General features: G+C 50.3%; 1 protein-coding gene across 5 annotated transcripts in view; it reads right to left on the bottom strand.

Moving 5' to 3' along the window:
* LOC144611689 (transcription factor RelB-like) overlaps nucleotides 1–6241 on the bottom strand; it is a 40000-nt gene extending 33759 nt beyond the window's left edge. For 3 of the 5 annotated variants that reach the window (XM_078430910.1, XM_078430911.1, XM_078430915.1), the window contains exon 1: nucleotides 4692–5380. In XM_078430910.1, coding sequence (XP_078287036.1) covers nucleotides 4692–4740 — 49 coding nt within the window. In that variant the 5' untranslated portion in view covers nucleotides 4741–5380. Of the gene's footprint in view, nucleotides 1–4691; nucleotides 5609–6183 lie in introns of those variants that run through there. The other 2 variants (XM_078430914.1, XM_078430912.1) reach the window with 2 other exon arrangements.
* Between the last annotated feature and the right edge of the window lie 16487 nt (nucleotides 6242–22728).

Here is a 22728-nt window from a genome sequence, read left to right as displayed (position 1 = left end):
AGTCCAAAACAAGGGGCCACAGTTTAAGAATAAGGGGTAGGCCATTTAGAACGGAGATGAGGAAGAACTTTTTCAGTCAGAGAGTGGTGAAGGTGTGGAATGCTCTGCCTCAGAAGGCAGTGGAGGCCAGTTCGTTGGATGCTTTCAAGAGAGAGCTGGATAGAGCTCTTAATGATAGCGGAGTGAGGGGGGTATGGGGAGAAGGCAGGAAAGGGGTACTGATTGAGAGTGATCAGCCATGATCGCATTGAATGGCGGTGCTGGCTCGAAGGGCTGAATGGCCTACTCCTGCACCTATTGTCTATTGACTCGGTGGGCCAGAGAGCCTGTTTCGGCGCCGTATCTCGAAACTAAATTAAATGTTTACAATGACACGATACTGTTGGTTTACATACAAGATGTGATAAGGGCAGTAATAATGTGTGAAATAGTCAGGAACAAAAATGGAAGGCGCAGACATTCCTTGCCAAGTTCGAGAGGGAAATGTGACATTTAGGTCAATGGTCTGTCACAGATGTGAGACATTAACTTTGTTCGACTGTGCCTGCTGCTCCCTGACCCATTTCCGGCCTGCTCTGTTTGGAATCTGGATAGAGTGCAGAGAAGATTAACGAGGATGTTGCCGGGAATCGAGGGCCAGAGCTCCAGGGAGTGGCTAGACAGGCTAGGATTTTCTTCCTTGGAGCGCAGGAGGATGAAGGGTGATCTAATGGAGGTGTATAAAATCATGAGGGGAATAGATCGGGTAGTTGCACAGTCTTTCACCCAGAGTAGGGGAATCGAGAGCCAGAGGGCATGCACAGATGTAAGGTGAGAGGGGAAAGATTTCATAGGAATTTGGGGGGCAACCTTTTCACTCGATGGGCGGTGGGTGTATGGAACGAGCTGCCAGAGGAGGTAGTTGAGGCAGATACTGTAACAGCATTTAAAGGAAATTTCGATTTTTTCCGATTTCGAGATACAGCGCGGAAACAGGCCCTTCGGCCCACCGGGTCCGCACCGCCCAGCGATCCCCGCACATTAACACTATCCTACACACCTTAGGAGGAATTTTTACATTTGCCCAGCCAATTAACCTACATACCTGTACGTCTTTGGAGTGTGGGAGGAAACCGAAGATCTCGGAGAAAACACACGCAGGTCACGGGGAGAACGTACAAACTCCGTACAGACGGCGCCCGTAGTCAGGATCGAACCCGAGTCTCCGGGGCTGCATTCGCTGTAAGGCAGCAACTCTACCGCTGCGCCACTGTGCCGAAATTTGGACAGGTACATGGATAGGAAAGGTTTATAGGGACGTGGGTCACATGCGGGCAGGTGGGATTAGTTCAGTTTATTGTCACACGTGTCGAGGTACAGTGAAAAGCTTTTGTTGCGTGCTGACCAGCCAGCGGAAAGACATTACACGATTACAATCGAGCCATTCGCAGTGTGCAGATAACTGATAAGGGAATGTAGACACAAAGTGCTGGAGTAACTCAGCGGGTCAGGCAGCATCTCTGGAGCGAAGGAATGGGTGACGTTTCAGGTCGAGACTGTCTGAATAAGAGTCTCCACCCAAAACGTCACCCATTCCTTCTCTCCAGAGATGCTGCCTGCCCCGCTGAGTTACTCCAGCTTTTTGCGTCCATCTTCAGTTTAAACCAGCACCTGCAGTTCCTTCCTGCACATAAACAAGAGATCTGCCTGAGTCACAAGCCTGACACGCTCCAGAGATCTCACAGCGTGCCCTTCTATACGCCCACACTGTGTTACTCTCAAAACAGCAGCTTACAAATAGTCTCATCTCTCAATTCACCACAGGAAGCCACTTGTCCCAAGTTCATAAGTTCTACGAACAGAATTAGGCCATTCGGCCCTGCAAGTCTACGCCACCATTCGATCAATCTTTCCCTCTCAACCCCATTCTCCTGCCATCTCCCCTGACACCTGTACTAATCAAGAATCTGCCAATCTCCACCTTCAAAATATCCACTGACTAGGGTTGCCAACTGTCCCGTATTAGCCGGGACATCCCGTGTTTTGGGCTAAATTGGTTTGTCCCGTACGGGACCGCCCTTGTCCCGTATTAGTAGGGTTGCCAACTTCCTCACTCCCAAATACAGGTGACGTCACCTTGTCCCATATTTGGGAGTGAGGAAGTTGGCAACCCTATCAATCGCAATGAATCCCAGATTCACCACCCACTGACTGAAGAAATCCCTCCTCATCTCCTTTCCGAATTAATGTCCTTTCATTCTAAGGCTGTGCCCTCTAGTCCTAGACTCTCCCACCAGTGGAAACATCCTCTCCACATCCACTCTATCCAGGCCTTTCAAGTTTGTTGCCCTTCACAATAAGACCCTGTTGCGTTTTCTCCTCATTGCCCCCAGTTGCCCAAATCAGGGTATCAGTGACTCGAATAACAGAACTAAAGATAGACACAAAGTGCTGGAGTAACTCAGTGGGGCAGGCAGCATCTCTGGAGAGAAGGAATGGGTCACGTTTCCGGTCGAGACCCATCTTCCCGACCCGAAATGTCACCCATTCCTTCTCTCCCGAGATGCTGCCTGACCCGCTGAGTTACTCCAGCATTTTGTGTCCACCTTCGATTTAAACCAGCATCTGCAGGTTTTTTTTCCAGCAGAACTCAAGGTGTTGGCTGCTACAGAGATAATGATAGGCCTGACTGCCTTTCTTCCCCCTATACCCCCCATCCCTCCCCTACCTCCCTCCCCTACCCCCCTCCCCTACCCCCCTCTCCTACCCTCCCCAACTAGACATTCTCTCAATGTCATTGTGAAAACCCCCCAGTCCCAAAAACCTACAGTCCAACACAGGAACAGGTCCTTTGGCACATCATGTCTGTGCTAACCACAATGCCAAATTAAACTTTCAAAACAAGTTAGTCCTTTCAGGCAAGGCGGAGGTTCACTTGCATTTCCCTCCAACCTCATCTCCTGTATCCGCTGTTCTTGCTGTGAATTCCTGCACATCGCTGAGACCAAACGTAGACTGTGCAATCGTTTCGCTGAACACCTTCGCACAGTCCGCCATGGCCTACCTGACCTCCCTGCCACATTCCCCATCGTGGTCTGGTTTGGCTCAGCCACCAAGCACGACATCCGGAGGCTGCAACGGATCGTTGGCACAGCCGAGAAGGTTGTTGGCTGCAACCTTCCCCCCATTGACGAACTGTACACTGCAAGGGCCAGGAAGCGAGCGGGCAAGATCATCTCTGACCCCTCTCACCCTGGCCACAAACTCTTTGAAGCACTTGCCTCTGGAAGGCGACTCCGGACTGTCAAAGCAGCCACAGCCGGACATAAAAACAGCTTTTTTCCACGAGTGACAGTTCTACTCAATAACCAAAAGTCTGTACCCTCCTTTTGCACTGGTGTTTTATTTTACTCTCCAGTTGTAAATTATACTATTTTATTCTTAATTGTTTACTGTATGTCGTGTTGTTACTTGCGAGCAAAGCACCAGGGCAAATTCCTTGTATGTGTGTACATACTTGGCTAATAAAATGTATTCAATTCAATTCAATCACTTTAACTCCCCCTCCCATTTTCACAATGACTTATCCGAAGAAGGGTCTTGACCCGAAACGTCGCCCATTCCTTCTCTCCAGAGATGCTGCCTGATTCACTGAGTTACTCCATCTTTTTGTGTCTATCTTCGGGTTTAAGTCAGCATCTGCAGTTCTTTCCTACACATAGACATAAAATGCTGGAGTATCTCAGCGGGACAGGCAGCATCTCTGGAGAGAAGGAATGGGCGACGTTTCAGGTCGAGACCCTTCTTCAGACTCCTGTTTAAAGTAGCATCTTGCAGTTCCTTCCTACACTTTCATGGTTGTTGACCTCGGATGGACCTGTCCAGCCGTCTCTGCGACCCACTGTTACTTTTGATAGACACAGTCCTTGTCGTTTCCAATCGAGGTGACAAACGAGTCTTTGAAAAGGGGGTTTGCAACAACGACTCCGGACTGATACATGCACTGGGGCAGTCTGAAGAAGGGTCTCGGCCCGAAACGTCACCCATTCCTTCTCTCCAGAGATGCTGCCTGACCCGCTGAGTTACTCCAGCATTTTTGTGAAGAATAAATACCTTCGATTTGTACCAGCATCTGCAGTTATTTTCTTATTATACATACACTGGCAGAATCGGTGCAACTTTCATGGCCAGTCTCAGGGTGAGGGCAGGAGAAGGAAGGGGCAGTCAGTCACAGGGGAGGGGGGACATGGAGGCAGACAGACAGACACAGTAATCGTGGGGGAAAGGGCAAGGCAGTGAGTGGGGGGGGGAGACGAGAGGAGACGAGGGGGGGGGGGGGGAGACTGTGGGAGGGGAGTGGAGACGAGGGGGGGGAGAGACTGAGGGAGGGGAGAGGAGACGAGGGGGGGAGAGACTGAGGGAGGGGAGAGGAGACGAGGGGGGGAGAGACTGAGGGAGGGGAGAGGAGACGAGGGGGGGAGAGACTGAGGGAGGGGAGAGGAGACGAGGGGGGGGGAGACTGTGGGAGGGGAGAGGAGACGAGGGGGGAGAGAGACTGAGGGAGGGGAGAGGAGACGAGGGGGGGGGGAGACTGAGGGAGGGGAGAGGCTGAGGGAGGGGAGAGACTGAGGGAGGGGAGAGGAGACGAGGGGTTCAATCAAACAGGGGTTCGGAGGAGCAGAAATGGGCGGGGGGGGGGGGGGGACATGTACCTGGGTGGCAGAGCGGCCCCGGGAGCTGCTCCTGTTCCCTGCTCTTCATGCCGCCGCCGCCGCCGCCCGTCCCCCTCGCCGTTTGAACCGACGCCAGCGTCAGGCCCGATCGCCGCCGTCCGTCCCGGTCCCCGCCGTCTGCCTGGCTCGGCGCCGCCGTCTGTCCCGGTCTGTGGTGCCGCCCCAATGTCCCGTCCCCTCTCTGCCGCCTCTCCGCGTTTCCCTCGGCCCCGGCGACTCTCTGTCTCCGTGTCCCCGGTCTCTGGGCCTCAGTGTCCCGGTGTATCAGAGTCTCGGTGTCCCGGGTGTCCGTGCACCAATGTCGGTGTATCAGCACCGTGTCCCCGGTCTGTGAGTCCTGGTGTCTCTGGGTTCTCGGTGTATCAGTCTCGGCGCCGTATCCCGGGGGTCTCGGTATCCCGGGGGTCTCGGTGTCCCGGGGGTCTCGGTGTCCCGGGGGTCTCGGTGTCCCGGGGGTCTCGGTGTCCCGGGGGTCTCGGTGTCCCGGGGGTCTCGGTGTCCCGGGGGTCTCGGTGTCCCGGGGGTCTCGGTGTCCCGGGGGTCTCGGTGTCCCGGGGGTCTCGGTGTCCCGGGGGTCTCGGTGTCCCGGGGGTCTCGGTGTCCCGGGGGTCTCGGTGTCCCGGGGGTCTCGGTGTCCCGGGGGTCTCGGTGTCCCGGGGGTCTCGGTGTCCCCGGTGTATCAGCTCTGGGTCTCAGTGTCCCAGCGCCGTGTCCCCGGTATCCCGGGGTGTCGGGGTCCCGGTGTATCAGTCTCGGCACCGTGTCCGGGGTGTACCAGCTCAGTGTCCCAGCGCCGTGGTGTGTCGGGCGGGGTATCCCGGGGTGTCGGTATCCCGGGTCTCAGTGTCCCAGCGCCGTGTACCAGCCCCACTGTATCAGTCTCGGCGCCGTTGACTTTGCGACACCGCTGGAAATCCCCGGCCGCGCCGCGCGCTGATTGGCCGCGACGGGGGGTTCCCCCGCGGCCCGTGACGTCACGTGACGTGACGCGACGTAACGCGCGGTCGGCTGGAAATCCCGGATCCGGACTTCACTCACCCGCCGCCGACAGCGAGGAAAACCCGGAGTGGATCAGAACAGAAACCCGGAGTGGATCAGAATGGAAACCCAGAGTGTCAAGTCAAGTCAAGTCAATTTTATTTGTATAGCACATTTAAAAACAACCCACGTTGACCAAAGTGCTGTACATCTGATTAGGTTCCAATAGAAAAAAAATGAAAACATATAGTAGCACGCAAACAGTTCACAGCGCCCCCTCAATGAGCCTCAAACGCAAAGAGTGGATCAGAACTGAAACCCAGAGTGGATCAGAACGGAAACCCAGAGTGGATCAGAACAGAAACCCGATACATGCACTGATACCTCCACTGGCAGTCTGAAGAAGGGTCTCGGCCCGAAACGTCACCCATTCCTTCTCTCCCGAGATGCTGCCCGACCTGCTGAGTTACTCCAGCATTTTGTGAATAAATACCTTCGATTTGTACCAGCATTTGCAGTTATTTTCTTATAGAAACCCGGAGTGGATCAGAACAGAAACCCAGAGTGGATCAGAACAGAAACCCGGAGTGGATCGGAACAGAAACCCAGAGTGGATCAGAACAGAAACCTGGAGTGGATCAGAACGGAAACCCAGAGTGGATCAGAACGGAAACCAGGAGTGGATCAGAACAGAAACCCAGAGTGGATCAGAACAGAAACCCAGAGTGGATCAGAACAGAAACCCAGAGTGGATCAGAACAGAAACCCAGAGTGGATCAGAACAGAAACCCAGAGTGGATCAGAACAGAAACCTGGAGTGGATCAGAACAGAAACCCAGAGTGGACCAGAACAGAAACCCGGAGTGGAGCAATAGGTAGTATAAGAAAATAACTGCAGATGCTGGTACAAATCGAAGGTATTTATTCACAAAATGCTGGAGTAACTCAGCGGGTCAGGCAGCATCTCAGGAGAGAAGGAACGGGTGACGTTTCGGGTCAAGACCCTTCTTCAGACTGAAGAAGATCCACTCCCAGAGTGGATCAGAACGGAAACCCGGAGTGGATCAGAACAGAAACCCGGAGTGGATCAAAACGGAAACCCGGAGTGGATCAGAACAGAAACCCGAACCCTGACATGAAAACAGAAAACTGTAGGAAGGAACTGCAGGTGCTGGTTTACACCGAAGAGAGACACAGAGTGTTGGAGTGACTCAGCAGCCGATTCCTTCTCTCCAGAGATGCTGCCTGTCCCGTCTGGCATTTTGTGTCTATCTTCGATGAAACTATTTTCGATTAAAGGGCGCTCTTTTAGAAAGGAGGTGAGGAGGAACTTCTTTAGTCAGAGGGAAGTTAATCTGTGGAACTCATGACCACAGAGGGCTGTGGAGGCCAAGTCAGTGGATATTTTTTACGGCAGAGATAGAAAAATTCTTGATTAGAACGGGTGTCAAGGGTTTTGGGGAGAAGGCAGGAGAGTGGGGTTAGGAGGCAGAGATGATTGAATGGTGGAGTAGACTCGATGGGCCGAATGGCCTAATTCTACCCCTGTAACCTGTGAACGTGAAGACAGAAAATGCGGCAGATAGACACAAAATGAAATACTACCATTGCTTAGTAGGTCAGGCAGCAACTCTGCAAAGAGAAACAGAAGATAAACGCTGCAGATAGTGTAAGAAAATAACTGCAGATGCTGGTATAAATCAAAGGTATTTATTCACAAAATGCTGGAGTAACTCAGCAGGTCAGGCAGCATCTCAGGAGAGAAGGAATGGGTGACGTTTCGGGTCGAGACCCTTCTTCAGACTGATGGGACAGTCTTGGCAGGACAGTCTGAAGAAGGGTCTCGACCCGAAACGTCACCCATTCCTTCTCTCCTGAGATGCTGCCTGACCTGATGAGTTACTCCAGCATTTTGTGAATAAACGCTGCAGATAGAAGACTTTTAAAAAATCAATAAACGAAACATATTTTAGCCGTAATTAATAGAACCATGACACTAGACATGTTACTCTCAGACCTCTGAAGAAGGGTCTCGACTCCAAACGTCACCTATCCCTTTTCTGCAGAGATGCTGCCTGACCCGCTGAGTTACTTCAGCTTTTTGTGTCTATCTTAGACAATAGACAATAGGTGCAGGAGGAGGTCATTCGGCCCTTCGAGCCAGCACCGCCATTCAATGTGATCATAGCTGATCATTCTCAATCAGTACCCCGTTCCTGCCTTCTCCCCATACCCCCTGACTCCGCTATCCTTAAGAGCTCTATCTAGCTCTCTCTTGAATGCATTCAGAGAATTGGCCTCCACTGCCTTCTGAGGCAGAGAATTCCACAGATTCACAACTCTCTGACTGAATTTTTTTTTCCTCATCTCCGTTCTAAATGGCCTACCCCTTATTCTTAAACTGTGGCCCCTGGTTCTGGACTCCCCCAACATTGGGAACATGTTTCCTGCCTCTAACGTCTTCACTGGAAATAACGTGCACACTAGGGACAATTTACAATATTACTGAAGCCAATTAACCTACATACCTGTACGTCTTTGGAGTGTGGAAGGAAACCTGAGCAACTGGAGAAAACCCATGTGGTCACGGGGAGAACGTACAAACTCCGTACAGACAGCACCCGTAGTCGGGATTGAACCCGGGTCTCTGGTGCCGTGAGGCAGCAACTCTACCGCTGCACCGCTGTGCCACCATTGTATTTTTATTTCAGATTATCAGCATCTGCAGCTTTACTTTCGAGATGCTGTATGGAAACAGGCCCTTCGGCCCACCGAGTCAATGCCGACTGTAAGGGGTTTCTGCGCCGAGCTTTCGCCCGACCTAAGTTCCCCGTGCCTTGCTCTGATCCCTTGACCAGGCCCCGCGCACTGGTTCCCCGTGAGTGGTTCGACCCACTCACCCCCTACGGTTCTAGACACTGGACTTAGATGCAGGAGCGTTGATAGTGCAGAAAAAAACTCAACCAGACCAGATTTGAAGACCAGGGTTTAAATGGAAAAGGCTTTTATTGAGCACTTGGGACTATTGTCCATGAATACTTATACACAGTTCTATTAGACATCATATCATCATATATATACAGCCGGAAACAGGCCTTTTCGGCCCTCCAAGCCCTCCAAGTCCGTGCCACCCAGCCAATTAACCTACATACCTGTACGTCTTTGGAGTGTGGGAGGAAACCGAAGATCTCGGAGAAAACCCACGCAGGTCACGGGGAGAACGTACAAACTCCTTACAGTGCAGCACCCGTAGTCAGGATCGAACCTGAGTCTCCGGCGTTGCATTCGCTGTAAAGCAGCAACTCTACCGCTGCGCCACCGTGCCGCCACATATGCATAACTACACAAATGCTTAGACACAGTTCTACTAGACGTATGCACACTTACACGAACACTTTTGACGCAGTTCTAAAAGATATATGCATAACTACACGAATACTTAGACACAGTTCTATTAGACATATTCTTGACTGTAAGATGGGGAACGTACGACACATCGCAAACTTGACCAACACATATTCAATTACACACCCACGTTTATTCAAACCACCCTCCCCTCTGCACTAAAACTATGCCCAGGATGTGCAGGATCGGGGTACATGCTCACCATGGGGCTATTACTGGGGTTACTGGCTGTTCGTGCTGCTTCTCCGCTGCTTTCTGTGAGGGTCGTGCTTGTCCCGTGAGTTTCTTCCTTCCGTTTCTTGCGTTCCTGGCCAGTCGTTGCAAGCGTTGTTGTCCCTGCTGCGAGCGTGCCTGTCTTTTTCGTCTTCCTCCTGGCTTGCGTTCCTTGCAGGTTTTCTTGCATGCGTTTTCCAGTTTCCGACTTCTGCCTTGCATGAGTTTAAAACCCAAAAGTCGTGGCCAGTTATACTAATTCTGGCCCGTCCTATCTCCCGCCAGATCTCGGGATCTCTTTGTTTAAAAGATATGTATTGAGTTTTCCTTTTGTCCTGCGTTATGTCCGGGGGGGGTACCGGGGATGGCCAGACGGTATGTTAATTGGTATTTCATTGAGAGGTGATGGGTTTAACTGGTTTCCCATCACCTACCAGGTAGGTTTCTATGGGCTATTGTGCCCCCTTAACGAGATTAACTGTTTAGGTCGGCTTGGGGCATTGTGAGTATGCTGATGTCAGCGCCCCAGTGTCTGGACTTCGACCTGGTTTCGCAGGTTTCTGCATGGCCAATATCCATCCATTGTTCTGGCCGTGGCTTTGCAGAAACCTAGAGACTGGGCTGTAAGGTTTTTGCTTTTGTGGCTGGTCACGAGGTCCCGCGGCCATCTTGGGACCCACGGATTGTGACATCCCTTGGTAAACTGACCGCAGCATTTCTCCGCTATCAGCCCCAGTCTCCCGTTTAAAATGTCCAAACTGCAGCTCTTTGGTTTGGTGTTGCTTGCAGAATGAGGGAAAACTTCTCAAATCTTACACGACCAGCACTGGGACTATCCTACGCACTAGGGACAATTTACAATTTTTTACTGAAGCCAATGAAACCAACAAAACCTGTCCGTCTTTGGAATGTGGGAGGAAACCCCGCGAAAACCCACGCGGTCACGGGGAAAATGTACAAACACTGTACGGACAGCGTGGTCAGGATCGAACCCGGGTCTCTGGCGCTGTGAGGCAGCAACTCTACCGCTGCCCCACTTTGTCGCTCCTGCATTTCTATTTCGGATTTTCGGTATCTGCAGCGTTTTGGGATTTCAGAAACCACCTCCCGCTTTGTCCTGGCGAACTGGAGTCTCCGAGCTGGGCTCGGATTCAGCTGAGTTGCTGGCTTAAATAGAGAGTTGCCGCCGTGGAACACAAGAGCCACATCACCACCCAGTGGCAGGTCTTCTACCCTCTTTCGGGTGGCAGTGATTACATTGAAGTAAGTGTAAGAAAATAACTGCAGATGCTGGTACAAATCGAAGGTATTTATTCACAAAATGCCGGAGTAACTCAGCAGGTCAGGCAGCATCTAAGGAGAGAAGGAATGGGCGACGTTTCGGGGCGAGACCCTTCTTCGGACTGAAGAAGGGTCTCGACCCGAAACGTCGCCCATTCCTTCTCTCCTGAGATGCTGCCTGACCTGCTGAGTTACTCCAGCATTTTGTGAATAAATACATTGAAGTATATACAGTGCACATTAGGAACTACAGATGCTGGAGTAACTCAGCGGGTCAGGCAGCATCTCTGGAGAACTCTGGTGACATTTCGGTCGAGACCCTTCTTCAGACTGAGTGCCAGGGGAATAGGAAACGAGATATAGATGGGAATATTGTGTTGTGTTGCAGCAAGTGAGAATTTCATTGTTCTATCTGGGACCCATGACAATAAAACACTTGTGGCTCTCTTGACACTGGGAGATCATATCATATCATATATATATACAGCACGGAAACAGGCCTTTTCGGCCCACCAAGTCCGCGCCGCCCAGCGATCCCCGCACACTAACACTATCCTACACCCACTAGGGACAATTTTTTACATTTTACCCAGTCAAATTAACCTACATACCCGCACGTCTTTGGAGTGTGGGAGGAAACCGAAGATCTCGGAGAAAACCCACGCAGGTCACGGGGAGAACGTACAAACTCCGTACAGTACAGCACCCGTAGTCAGGATCGAACCTGAGTCTCCGGCGCTGCATTCGCTGTAAAGCAGCAACTCTATCGCTGCGCTACCGTGCCGCCCATCAACTGGTGTGTGATGTAGAGCACTTGCATGAAAGATATGCATAAAAGTAACGATGATAAAGGAAACGGGCCATTGTTAGCTGTGGGCTAGGGGAAAACGAGTTACAGACAATGAGACCCAACAAGACTTTGAAACTATCACAATTACTTGGGTGGGCCACTTCAGAAGAAGTCTCCTTCTTTTTTTTTCTTTTTTTTTCCAATAGGTGCAGGAGGAGGCCATTCAGCCCTTCGAGCCAGCACCGCCATTCAATGTGATCATGGCTGATCATTCTCAATCAGTACCCCGTTCCTGCCTTCTCCCCATACCCCCTGACTCCGCTATCCTTGGGAGAGGGAGAGGGAGAGGGAGAGGGAGAGGGAGAGGGAGAGGGAGAGAGGAGAGGGAGAGGGAGAGGGAGAGGGAGAGGGAGAGGGAGAGGGAGAGGGAGAGGGAGAGGGAGAGGGAGAGGGAGAGGGAGAGGGAGAGGGAGAGGGAGAGGGAGAGGGAGAGGGAGAGGGAGAGGGAGAGGGAGAGGGAGAGGGAGAGGGAGAGGGAGAGGGAGAGAGAGAGGGAGTGTTTAATTGTCATATCTACCGACAACATATTACACTGAGTCTGATGAAGGGTCTCGACCTGAAACGTCACCCTGATCTCGAGAGGGAAGGAATGGGTGACGTTTCGGGTCGAGACCCTTCTCCAGACCATAATCAAGAACCAGTTTTGTATTCTCAATTGAGTTAAGTAATAATCTGCTTTTTATTTTTCCTTCCAGAGTTGCAAGGAACTATCTACCTCTTTGGTGACCCTCGGACTATCCTTGATCGGACTTTGCTGGCTTTACCTTGCACTAAACGTTATTCCCTTATCATGTATCTGCACAATGTAAATGGCTCGATTGTAATCACGTATTGTCTTTCCACTGACTGGTTAGCACGCAACAAAAGCTTTTCACTGTACCTCGGTACACGTGACAATAAACTCAACTGAACTGAAAGTTGCTAAACGCACATTTACTCACATCATTATCCCCTGATGTGGTTTGGTTTGAAGAGCAGGAAACTTTCTGGGTCTAAAATTCCATCCTTAAACAACATTAAAATAAGTGTAAAAAGGAACTGCTGATGCTGATTTATACCAAAGATAGACATAAAACAGTGGAGTAACTCAGCGGGTCAGGCAGCATCTCTGGAGAATAGAACGGTCCTGACCAGAAACATCACCTATTCCGTTTCTCCAGAGATGCTGCCTGACCCGCTGAGTTACTTCAGCATTTTGTGTCTACAGCATTAAAATAATCAATGTGTAGGAAGGAACTGCAGATGCTGGTTTAAACTGAAGATAGACACAAAGTGCTGGAGTAACTCAGCGGGTCGGGCAGCATCTCTGGAGAGAAGGAATGGGTGACGTTTTGGGTCGAGACGCTCCTCAGTCTGAAAAAGGGTTCTGACCCGAAACGCCATCAGGTCCTTTGTACACAGATGTTGACTGTCGTATGTTGAAAGGCTGGAGCGATTGGGCTTGTATACACTGGAATTTAGAAGGATGAGGGGGGATCTTATTGAAACATATAAGATAATTAGGGGATTGGACACATTAGAGGCAGGAAACATGTTCCCAATGTTGGGGGAGTCCAGAACAAGGGGCCACACAGTTTAAGAATAAGGGGCCGGCCATTTAGAACGGAGATGAGGAAGAACTTTTTCAGTCAGAGAGTGGTGAAGGTGTGGAATTCTCTGCCTCAGAAGGCAGTGGAGGCCAGTTCGTTGGATGCTTTCAAGAGAGAGCTGGATAGAGCTCTTAAGGACAGCGGAGTGAGCGGGTATGGGGAGAAGGCAGGAACGGGGTACTGATTGAGAGTGATCAGCCATGATCGCATTGAATGGCGGTGCGTACAGGCTCGAAGGGCTGAATGGCCTCCTCCTGCACCTATTGTCTATTGTCTATTGTCTATTGTCTATTGCCCGACCCACTGAGTTACTCCAGTACGTTTGTGTCTATCTTCAATGTTAAAATCATCAGTCTAATGAAGCATCCTGTCACGAAATGTCGTCTGTCCGTTTCCCTCCACAGATGCCGCCTGACCCGCTGAGTTCCTCCAGCACTATGTGTTTTTCTCAGGACTCTAGCATCTGCAGTCTCTTGCGCCAGTTTTAAAATAAACGGCTCAGCAGTGATAATTTTGGTTTCAGGTGCACAGAAAAAGTCCCCATATTTTTCACACCCTCTTCAAAGCATGTGGCTTTTGCAGCGTGGTCTTTGCTGCAGAATGATCAGCCTCTGTAGAGCACCACAGCGCCCATTATGAAGCAGAACACTCTCTCACCACCTCATCCGCCACCCACCATAGAGTCACAGAGTCATGCAACGTGGAAATAGGCCCTTCAGCCCAACTTGTCCACATCGACTTACATGCCCCATCTACATTAGTCCCATATCCCTCCAAACCTGTCCTATCCATGCACCTGTCTAACTGTTACTTAAACATTGCGATAGTCCCAGCCTCAACTACCTCCTCTGGCAGCTCGTTCCATACACCCACCACCCTCTGTGTGAAAAAGTTACCCCTCAGGTTCCTATTAAATCTTTCCCCCCTCACTTTAAACCTATGTCCTCAGGTTCTCGATTCCCCTACTCTGGGCAAAATACTGTGCGTTTACCCAATATATTCCTCTCACGATTTTGTACACCTCTATAAGATTGCCCCTCGTCCTCCTGCGCTCCAAGGAATAGAATCCCAGCCTCCTCAACCTCTCCCTGTAACTCAGGCCCTCGAGTCCTGGCAACATCCTCGTAAATCTTTTCTGCACCTTTTCCAGCTTGACATCAGAGCCACTGCCTCACATCATCAGAGACCCATGTTTGATCCTGACATCGGGCGCTGTCTGTGCGCAGCTTGTACATTCTCCTTGTGACCACGTGGGTTTCCTCCGGGTGCTCCGGTTTCCTCCCACATCCTAAAGATGTGCAGGTTTGAAGGTTAATCGGCCCACTGTAAATTGCCCCTCGAGTGTGTGGTGGAATGGATGAGAAAGTGGGAAAACGTAGAACTGGTGTGTGATCGATAGACAGAGTGGACTCGATCTGCCGAAGAGTCAGTGAGTCTTTCAATTCAATTCGAATCAATGCGTAGGAATGCGTAGGTTCACCAGATTGATCCCTGGGATGGCAGGACTTTCATATGAAGAAAGACTGGATTGACTCGGCTTGTACTCGCTGGAATTTAGAAGATTGAGGGGAGATCTTGTAGAAACTTACAAAATTGTTAAGGGGTTGGACAGGCTAGATGCAGGAAGATTGTTCCCAATGTTGGGGAAGTCCAGAACAAGGGATCACAGTTTAAGGATAAGGGGGAAGTCTTTTAGGACCGAGATGAGAACGTTTTTTTTCACACAGAGAGTGGTGAATCTGTGGAGTTCTCTGCCACAGAAGGTAGTTGAGGCCAGTTCATTGGCTATATTTAAGAGGGAGTTAGATGTGGCCCTTGTGGTTAAAGGGATCAGGGGGTATGGAGAGAAGGCAGGTACAGGATACTGAGTTGGATGATCAGCCATGATCATATTGAATGGCGGTGCAGGCTCGAAGGGCCGAATGGCCTACTCCTGCACCTATTTTCTATGTTTCTAATGCTGGTTTATACCGAAGATAGACCCAAAATACAGGAGTAACTCAGTGGGTCAGACAACAGACAAAGGTGCAGGAGGAGGCCATTTGGCCCTTCGAGCCAGCACCGCCATTCAATGTGATCATGGCTGATCGTTCTCAATCAGTACCCCGTTCCTGCCTTCTCCCCATACCCCCCTGACTCCGCTATCCTTAAGAGCTCTATCTAGATCTCTCTTGAATGCATTCAGAGAATTGGCCTCCACTGCCTTCTGAGGCAGTGAATTCCACAGATTTACAACTCTCTGACTGAAAAAAAGTCAGGCAGCATCCCTTGGAGAAAAGGAATGGGTGACGTTTCGGGTCGAGACCCTTCTTCAGACTGAGAGTCAGGGGACAGGGAAACGAGAGATTTGTAGACGATATAGAACAAATGAATGAAAGATGTGCAAAAAAGTTCCGATCGTAAAGCAAACAGGCCATTGTTGTAACTCGTTCTCACCTAGCCTACGGCTAAAAATGGACCATTTCCTTTATCACCATTAATTTATGCACATCTTTCATTCATTTGTTCTACAGTCTATCTCTCTCTACATCACCGTCTAAATCTCTCCTTCCCCCTCTCCCCTGACTCTCAGTCTGAAGAAGGGTCTCCACCCGAAACATCACCTATTCCTTTTAGACAATAGACAATAGACAATAGACAATAGGTGCAGGAGTAGGCCATTCAGCCCTTCGAGCCAGCACCGCCATTCAATGCGATCATGGCTGATCACTCTCAATCAGTACCCCGTTCCTGCCTTCTCCCCATACCCCCTCACTCCGCTATCCTTAAGAGCTCTATCCAGCTCTCTCTTGAAAGCATCCAACGAACTGGCCTCCACTGCCTTCTGAGGCAGAGAATTCCACACCTTCACCACTCTCTGACTGAAAAAGTTCTTCCTCATCTCCGTTCTAAATGGCCTACCCCTTATTCTTAAACTGTGGCCCCTTGTTCTGGACTCCCCCAACATTGGGAACATGTTTCCTGCCTCTAATGTGTCCAATCCCCTAATTATCTTATATGTTTCAATAAGATCCCCCCTCATCCTTCTAAATTCCGATTTCTCCGGAGAAGCTGCCTGACCCGCTGAGTTTCGTTTAGTTTAGATACACTGCGTGGAAACGGGCCCTTCAGCCCATCTGGAGATAGAAACATAGAAACATAGACATTGAAACATAGAAAAAAGGTGCAGGAGGAGGCCATTCGGCCCTTTGAGTCAGCACCACCATTCAATATGATCATGGCTGATCATCCAAAATCAGTACCCTGTTCCTGGCTTCTCCCCATATCCCTTGATTACGTTAGCCCGAAGAGCTAAATCTAACTCTCTCTTGAAAACATCCAGTGAATTGGCCTCCACTGCCCTCTGTGGCAGAGAATTCCACAGATTCACAACTCTCTGGGTGAAAAAGTTTTTCCTCATCTCAGTCCTAAATGGCCGACCCCTTATTCTTAAACTGTGTGTGACCCCTGGTTCTGGACTCCCCCAACATTGGGAACATTTTCCCTGCATATAGCCTGTCCAATCCTTTAAGAATTTTATATGTTTCCATAAGATCCCCTCTCATCCTTCTAAATTCCAGTGAATACAAGCCCTGTCGAGCCATTCTTTCATCATAGGTATCACAAAATGCTGGAGTAACTCAGCGGGTCTGGCAGCATCTCTGGAGAGAAGGAATGGGTGACGTTTCGGGTCGAGACCCTTCTTCAGACTCAGTCCCGCCATCCCGGGAATTAACCTGGTGAACCTACGCTGCACTCCCAATAATGTCCTTTCTCGAACTGAAAGGGCAGCACAACGATACTTCGACGACCCAAAGCGTCACCTATTTCTGTTCTCCGGAGATGCTGCCTAACCCGCTGAGTTACTCCAACACTCTGTGAAACGTCACTTGCTATTCACTTGATATTCTGGCTGCAAAAACACAAACCCCCCGCCCCCCCCCAAGGGATGAGAAAGGAAGAACAAGTTCAAAGCCTGTCTGTGGGCCTGAGCTGCCACATGACTATGTGAGTGGTGAGAACAGGAAAGGCCGGGATAGACAGAGATAACGAGATTACCTTGGAAAGACAAAGGAAGGAACGGAGCCCAGCAGACGGGGGGGGGGGGGGTGAATAGCCCAGCAGCAAGACAATCACCATCCATCGGGACAATGGGAGCCCATCCAGGTGATGGAATAACGATTAGGCCGATGCATCGTGACATCAGCAAACCCATTATCATCGGAAGCCTATTGTTCATGCCAGATCGAAACTGGCAATCATCAAAAGACCCTTTTGTCCAGAGGATCAGCTGGGAGTTTTCAAGGGAGAAGCTCTCAGGTAGAAAAAGGGGAGCAGGCGAGCAAGCGAGGAGGCCCCTTCTTGGTTTTCGGCTGCTCTGTTGGACGTGCATCGATCTAGCTGTAAGTACCCCTGACGACCTGGTGAAGTTCCCCAAATAGGATAGAGGTTGAGAGAAGAAGGGGGGGGGGGGGGGGGGGGGGGGGTGTATTTGTAATTAAATTGTGTAAAGTAAGTTTTACGACATGCCCGATAATTTTCTTTCCATAGTCTTAGTTTCAAGCATAAGTTTTATCATGTGTTATGTAGTATTGGTGAGATTTGATTTTCCATTTGTTTAATAAAGCCTGTAAATTTTAGACTCGCTTTGAGTCCGTCTGGGTTTGTGTTTTTCTCTCTTCAGCACGCTCTGGTCAAGTCAAACTTTTATCATATCCCACCATAATTCCGAGGTCTAGAACCCAGGGGAATCCGGGCACCTCGAAACGCCCACTCTCCCTTTTGTATTCTCTCTTGGGAACCGCTCGAGTGGAGTGGTGGCCGGCCGGGGTGGGCTGTTTGACCCACCGACAAGGGAGAGAATCACTCGGGCAGTTGGGCCCGAAGTGGAGCAAAGGGAACGAGACCCCTACAAGGGGGTGCAGCGTAGGTTTACTAGGTTAATTCCAGGAATGGCGGGACTGTCACATGTTGAAAGACTAGAGCGACTAGGCTTGTATACACTGGAATTTAGAAGGATGAGAGGAGATCTTATCGAAACGTATAAGATTATTAAGGGGTTGGACACGTTAGAGGCAGGAAACATGTTCCCAATGTTGGGGGAGTCCAGAACAAGGGGCCACAGTTTAAGAATAAGGGGTAGGACCATTTAGAACTGAGATGAGGAAAAAACGTTTTTCAGTCAGAGAGTTGTGAATCTGTGGAATTCTCTGCCTCAGAAGGCAGTGGAGGCCAATTCTCTGGATGCATTCAAGAGAGAGCTAGATGGAGCTCTTAAGGATAGCGGAGTCAGGGGGTTTGGGGAGAAGGCAGGAACGGGGTACTGATTGAGAATGATCAGCCATGATCACATTGAATGGCGGTGCTGGCTCGAAGGGCCGAATGGCCTCCTCCTGCACCTATTGTCTTTTGTCACCTATCCACGTTCTCCAGAGATGCTGCCTGACCCGCTGAGTTACTCCAGCGCTCTGTGAAACGTCACCTATCCACGTTCTCCACAGATGCTGCCTGACCGCTGAGTTACTCCAGCGCTCTGTGAAACGTCACCTATCCACGTTCTCCACAGATGCTGCCTGACCCGCTGAGTTACTCCAGCACTTTTGTGCCTGGTCTCTCAGTGGCGTCAGGAGTGGAAGGGTGCTGCCGTGCCGAGCACAGTCAGGAGAGGGCAGCATTGGGCCAGGCCACAGAGCCATGGGGTTGGTGGAGGTAACGCCAACCATTGCCGCACATTCCCGACACCTCCCGCGAACGCCCTCTCTTCCTGTTTACATTGTGCCGCCTCTGAGCATCGGGAACGCTGAGCTTTGGAAACTGTTCCTCCAAAACACCTTCTCCATTACTGGCACATCGATTGAGTTCAGTTCATTGTCACGTGTACCGAGGTACAGTGAAAAGCTTTTTTGTTGCGTGCTGACCGGTCAGCGGAAAGACTGTACACGATTACATGTATAAGTTCCAGTACCAGAATTAGGCCATTCGGCCCATCAAGTCTACTCTGCCATTCAATCATGGCTGATCTATCTCTCCCTCCTAACCCCATTCTCCTGCCTTCTCCCATAACCCTTGACACCCGCACTAATCAAGAATCTATCTCTCTTCGCCTTAAAAATATCCACTGACTTGTGGCCTCCACCGCCGTCTGTGGCAAAGAATTCCACCGATTCACCACCCTCCGACTGAAGAAATTCTCCTCAGTTCCGTTCTAAAGGTCGTTCTTTTATTCTGAGGGCTGTGACCTCTGATCCTAGACTCTCCCACTAGTGGAACCATCCTCTCCACATCCACTCTAGCCGGGCCTTTCACTATTCGGTTAAGCTTCAATGAGGTCCCCCCTCATCCTTCTAAACTCCAGCGAGTACAGGCCCAGTGTCGTCAAACGCTCATCAAATGTTAACCCACTCGCCCACAGTGTCCAGACACATGATAATAAAGGGAATAACATGAATAATGTTTAGTGCAAGATGAAGTCCTGTAAAGTCTGATCAAAGGTAGTCCGAGGGTCTCCAATGAGGTAGATCGTAGCTCAGGACCGCTCTCTAGTTGGAGGTAGGATGATGGTCCAGTTGCCTAATAACAGCTGGGAAGAAACTGTCCCTGAATCTGGAGGTGTGCGTTTTCACACTTCTGTACCTCTTGCCCCGATGGGAGAGGGGAGAAGAGGGAGTGGCCGGGGTGCCTTCTGCACCTCGATAAGATCACCCCACATCCTCCTGCGCTCCAAGGGCGTGCAGCGTAGGTTTACTAGGTTAATTCCCGGAATGGCGGGACTGTCGTATGTTGAAAGGACTGGAGCGACTAGGCTTGTATACACTGGAATTTAGAAGGATGAGAGGAGATCTTATCAAAACGTATAAGATTATTAAGGGGTTGGACACGTTAGAGGCAGGAAACATGTTCTCCGATGTTGGGGGAGTCCAGAACAAGGGGCCACAGTTTAAGAATAAGTGGTAGGCCATTTTAGAACTGAGACTTTTTCAGTCAGAGAGTTGTGAATCTGTGGAATTCTCTGCCTCAGAAGGCAGCGGAGGCCAATTCTCTGAATGCATTCAAGAGCGAGCTGGATAGAGCTCTTAAGGATAGCGGAGTCAGGGGGTATTGGGAGAAGGCAGGAACGGGGTACTGATTGAGATGATCAGCCATGATCACATTGAATGGCGGTGCGGGCTCGAAGGGCCGAATGGCCTCTCTCCTGCACCTATTGTCTATTGAAGATTCCAAGCACCACTTTTGACCGTTGTAAAGTGCGTTGGGACATCAAAAACGGCGCTATCGAAATGCAAATCTAAAGGGTTCCATGGACATGCAAATCTTTCTCTTCCCACCATAGATGGAACAGATGTAAGAATTAAGCGTTCAGGAAAAAAGCTGCAGATGCTGGTTAAAATCGAAGGTAGACACAAAATGCTGGAGTAACTCAGCGGGTCAGGTAGCATCTTGGGGGAGAAGGAATGGGTGACGTTTCGGGTCGAGGCCCTGCTTCAGACTGATGTCAGGGGATGTTTTGGGGACCTGCCCCCTCCCCTGTCATCAGTCTGAAATGTCACCCATTCCTTCTCTCCCGAGATGCTGCCTGACCCGCTGAGTTACTCCAGCATTTTGTGTCCACCCCAGATTTATGTGTTTTCATGGTTTCAGATTTCACGCCTCCTCACGGTTCCCCTTCCATTTTCGTTTCATTACCTGTGTCTCGGCCTTCAGTCTCCTGTCCCCTAACCTCCAGAGTTCCCCACCTGGAATGTGCCCACTTATTTTAGTTTAGTATAGAGATACAGCGAGGAAACAACCAGGCCTTTGGCCCACCTAGTCACCAAGATGGCACCCCCTACACTAGTACCGTCTGTCCTACACACACTGGGGATAATTGACTATTTTTAACCAAAGACTAATTAACTTACAAACCTGCACGTCTTTGGAGTGTGGGAGAAAACCCACGCGGTCACGGGGAGAACGTATAATCTCCCTTACGGACAGCACCCGTAGTCAGGATCGAACCGGGGCTCTGGCGCTGTAAGGCAGCAACTCTACCGCTGCGCCACCATGCTGCCTTTTTGGCCGTGGTAAATTTGTAAATTGTCCCTAGTGTGTGTGGGATAGTGCTAGTTAGCTACAGTTTGGTTTATTGTCACGTGCATCGAGGTACAGTGAAAAGCTTTCGTTGCGTGCCATCCAGTCGGCAGAAAGACAATGCACGATTACAATCGAGCCAGATACATGATAATGGAATAACGTTTAGTTCAAGGTAAAGGCAGCATCGTCCGATCAAGGATAGTCCGAGGGTCACCAAAGAGGTAGATAGTAGTTCAGCACTGCTCTCTGGTTGTGGTGGATGGTTCAGTTGCCTGATAACAGCTGGGAAGAAACTGTCCCTGAATCTGGAGGTGTGCGTTTGCACACTTCTGTACCTCTTGCCCGATGGGAGATGTTAGTGTGCGGGATCGCTGGTCGGCGCGGACTCGGTGGGCCTGTTTTCTGTGGTGTGTCTCTAAACTAAACTAAAGTTGAGGCAGATGGGGGTAGACACAAAATGTTGGAGTAACTCAGCGGTTCAGGCAGCATCTCGGGAGAGAAGGAATGGGTGACGTTTTGGGTCCCCCGGGACCCTTCGTCAGACTGAGGTGGATGGGTTTGGGGGATGCAGTGGCATAATTTTACCACGGATTCCAGTGGAGGTGTTGAATAACAGCACAATGGACCTGACTCATCGAATCTGCCATTATGAGTCACTGTCCTGTGTGGGAAGGTGGGGTCACAGGACTGCTGTAAGCCCAGCATCGCCCCATCAGCTAGACATGATCACAAACCTTGCCCATCTCACCTTAAAGCTACGCCCTCTAATCCTTGACATTTCCACTCATGCTTCTCAGAAGGCTGTGGAGGCCAAGTCAGTGGATATATTTTAAGGCAGCGATAGATAGATTCTTGATTGGTACGGGTGTCAGGGGTTATGGGGAGAAGGCAGGAGAATGGGGTTAGAGGGAGAGATAGATCAGCCATGATTGAATGGCGGAGAAGACTTGATGGGCCGAATGACACCTATCACTTATGACCTTATAATCTTATACACTTCTATCTGGTCTCCCTTCGGCATCTGACGTTCCAGAGAAGACAATCCAAGTCTGCCCAACCTCTCCTCGTAGCTGTTCATAAGTTATAGGAGCAGAATTCGGTCGTTTGGCCCATCAAGTCTACGCCAAAGATAGACACAAAATGCTGGAGTAACTCAGGCAGGGTCAGGCAGCATCTCTGGAGAGAAGGAATGGGTGACGTTTCGGGTCGAGGCCCTTCTTCGGGAGTCTCTGCCTTTCTATCATGGCTGATCTAACTTTTCCTCTTAACCTGTGTAAAGACGTTGAGGTATAATGTAGATGAGGTTGGAGGAGGTGCAAGTGAACATCTGCCTCACCAGAAAGGACTGTCAGGGTCCTTGGATGGAGTCGAGGGGAGGGGGACCCTGCATTCCCAAGCCAGCGAAAAGTGTAGGCGAGTCAATGGTCGAATGGCGGGACTGTCGTATGTTGAAAGACTGGAGCGACTAGGCTTGTATGCACTGGAATTTAGAAGGATGAGAGGAGATCTTATCGAAACGTATAAGATTATTAAGGGTTGGACACGTTAGAGGCTGGAAACATGTTCCCCCGATGTTGGGTGAGTCCAGAACAAGGGACCACAGTTTAAGAATAAGGGGTAGGCCATTTAGAACTGAGATGAGGAAAAACTT

This window comes from Rhinoraja longicauda, chromosome 41 (genome assembly GCF_053455715.1).
Source record: "Rhinoraja longicauda isolate Sanriku21f chromosome 41, sRhiLon1.1, whole genome shotgun sequence".
In the NCBI taxonomy this organism is placed as follows: Eukaryota; Metazoa; Chordata; class Chondrichthyes; order Rajiformes; family Arhynchobatidae; genus Rhinoraja; species Rhinoraja longicauda.
The sequence above is the reverse complement of the archived record's forward strand: the minus strand, read 5'-3'. Positions and strand labels throughout refer to the sequence as shown.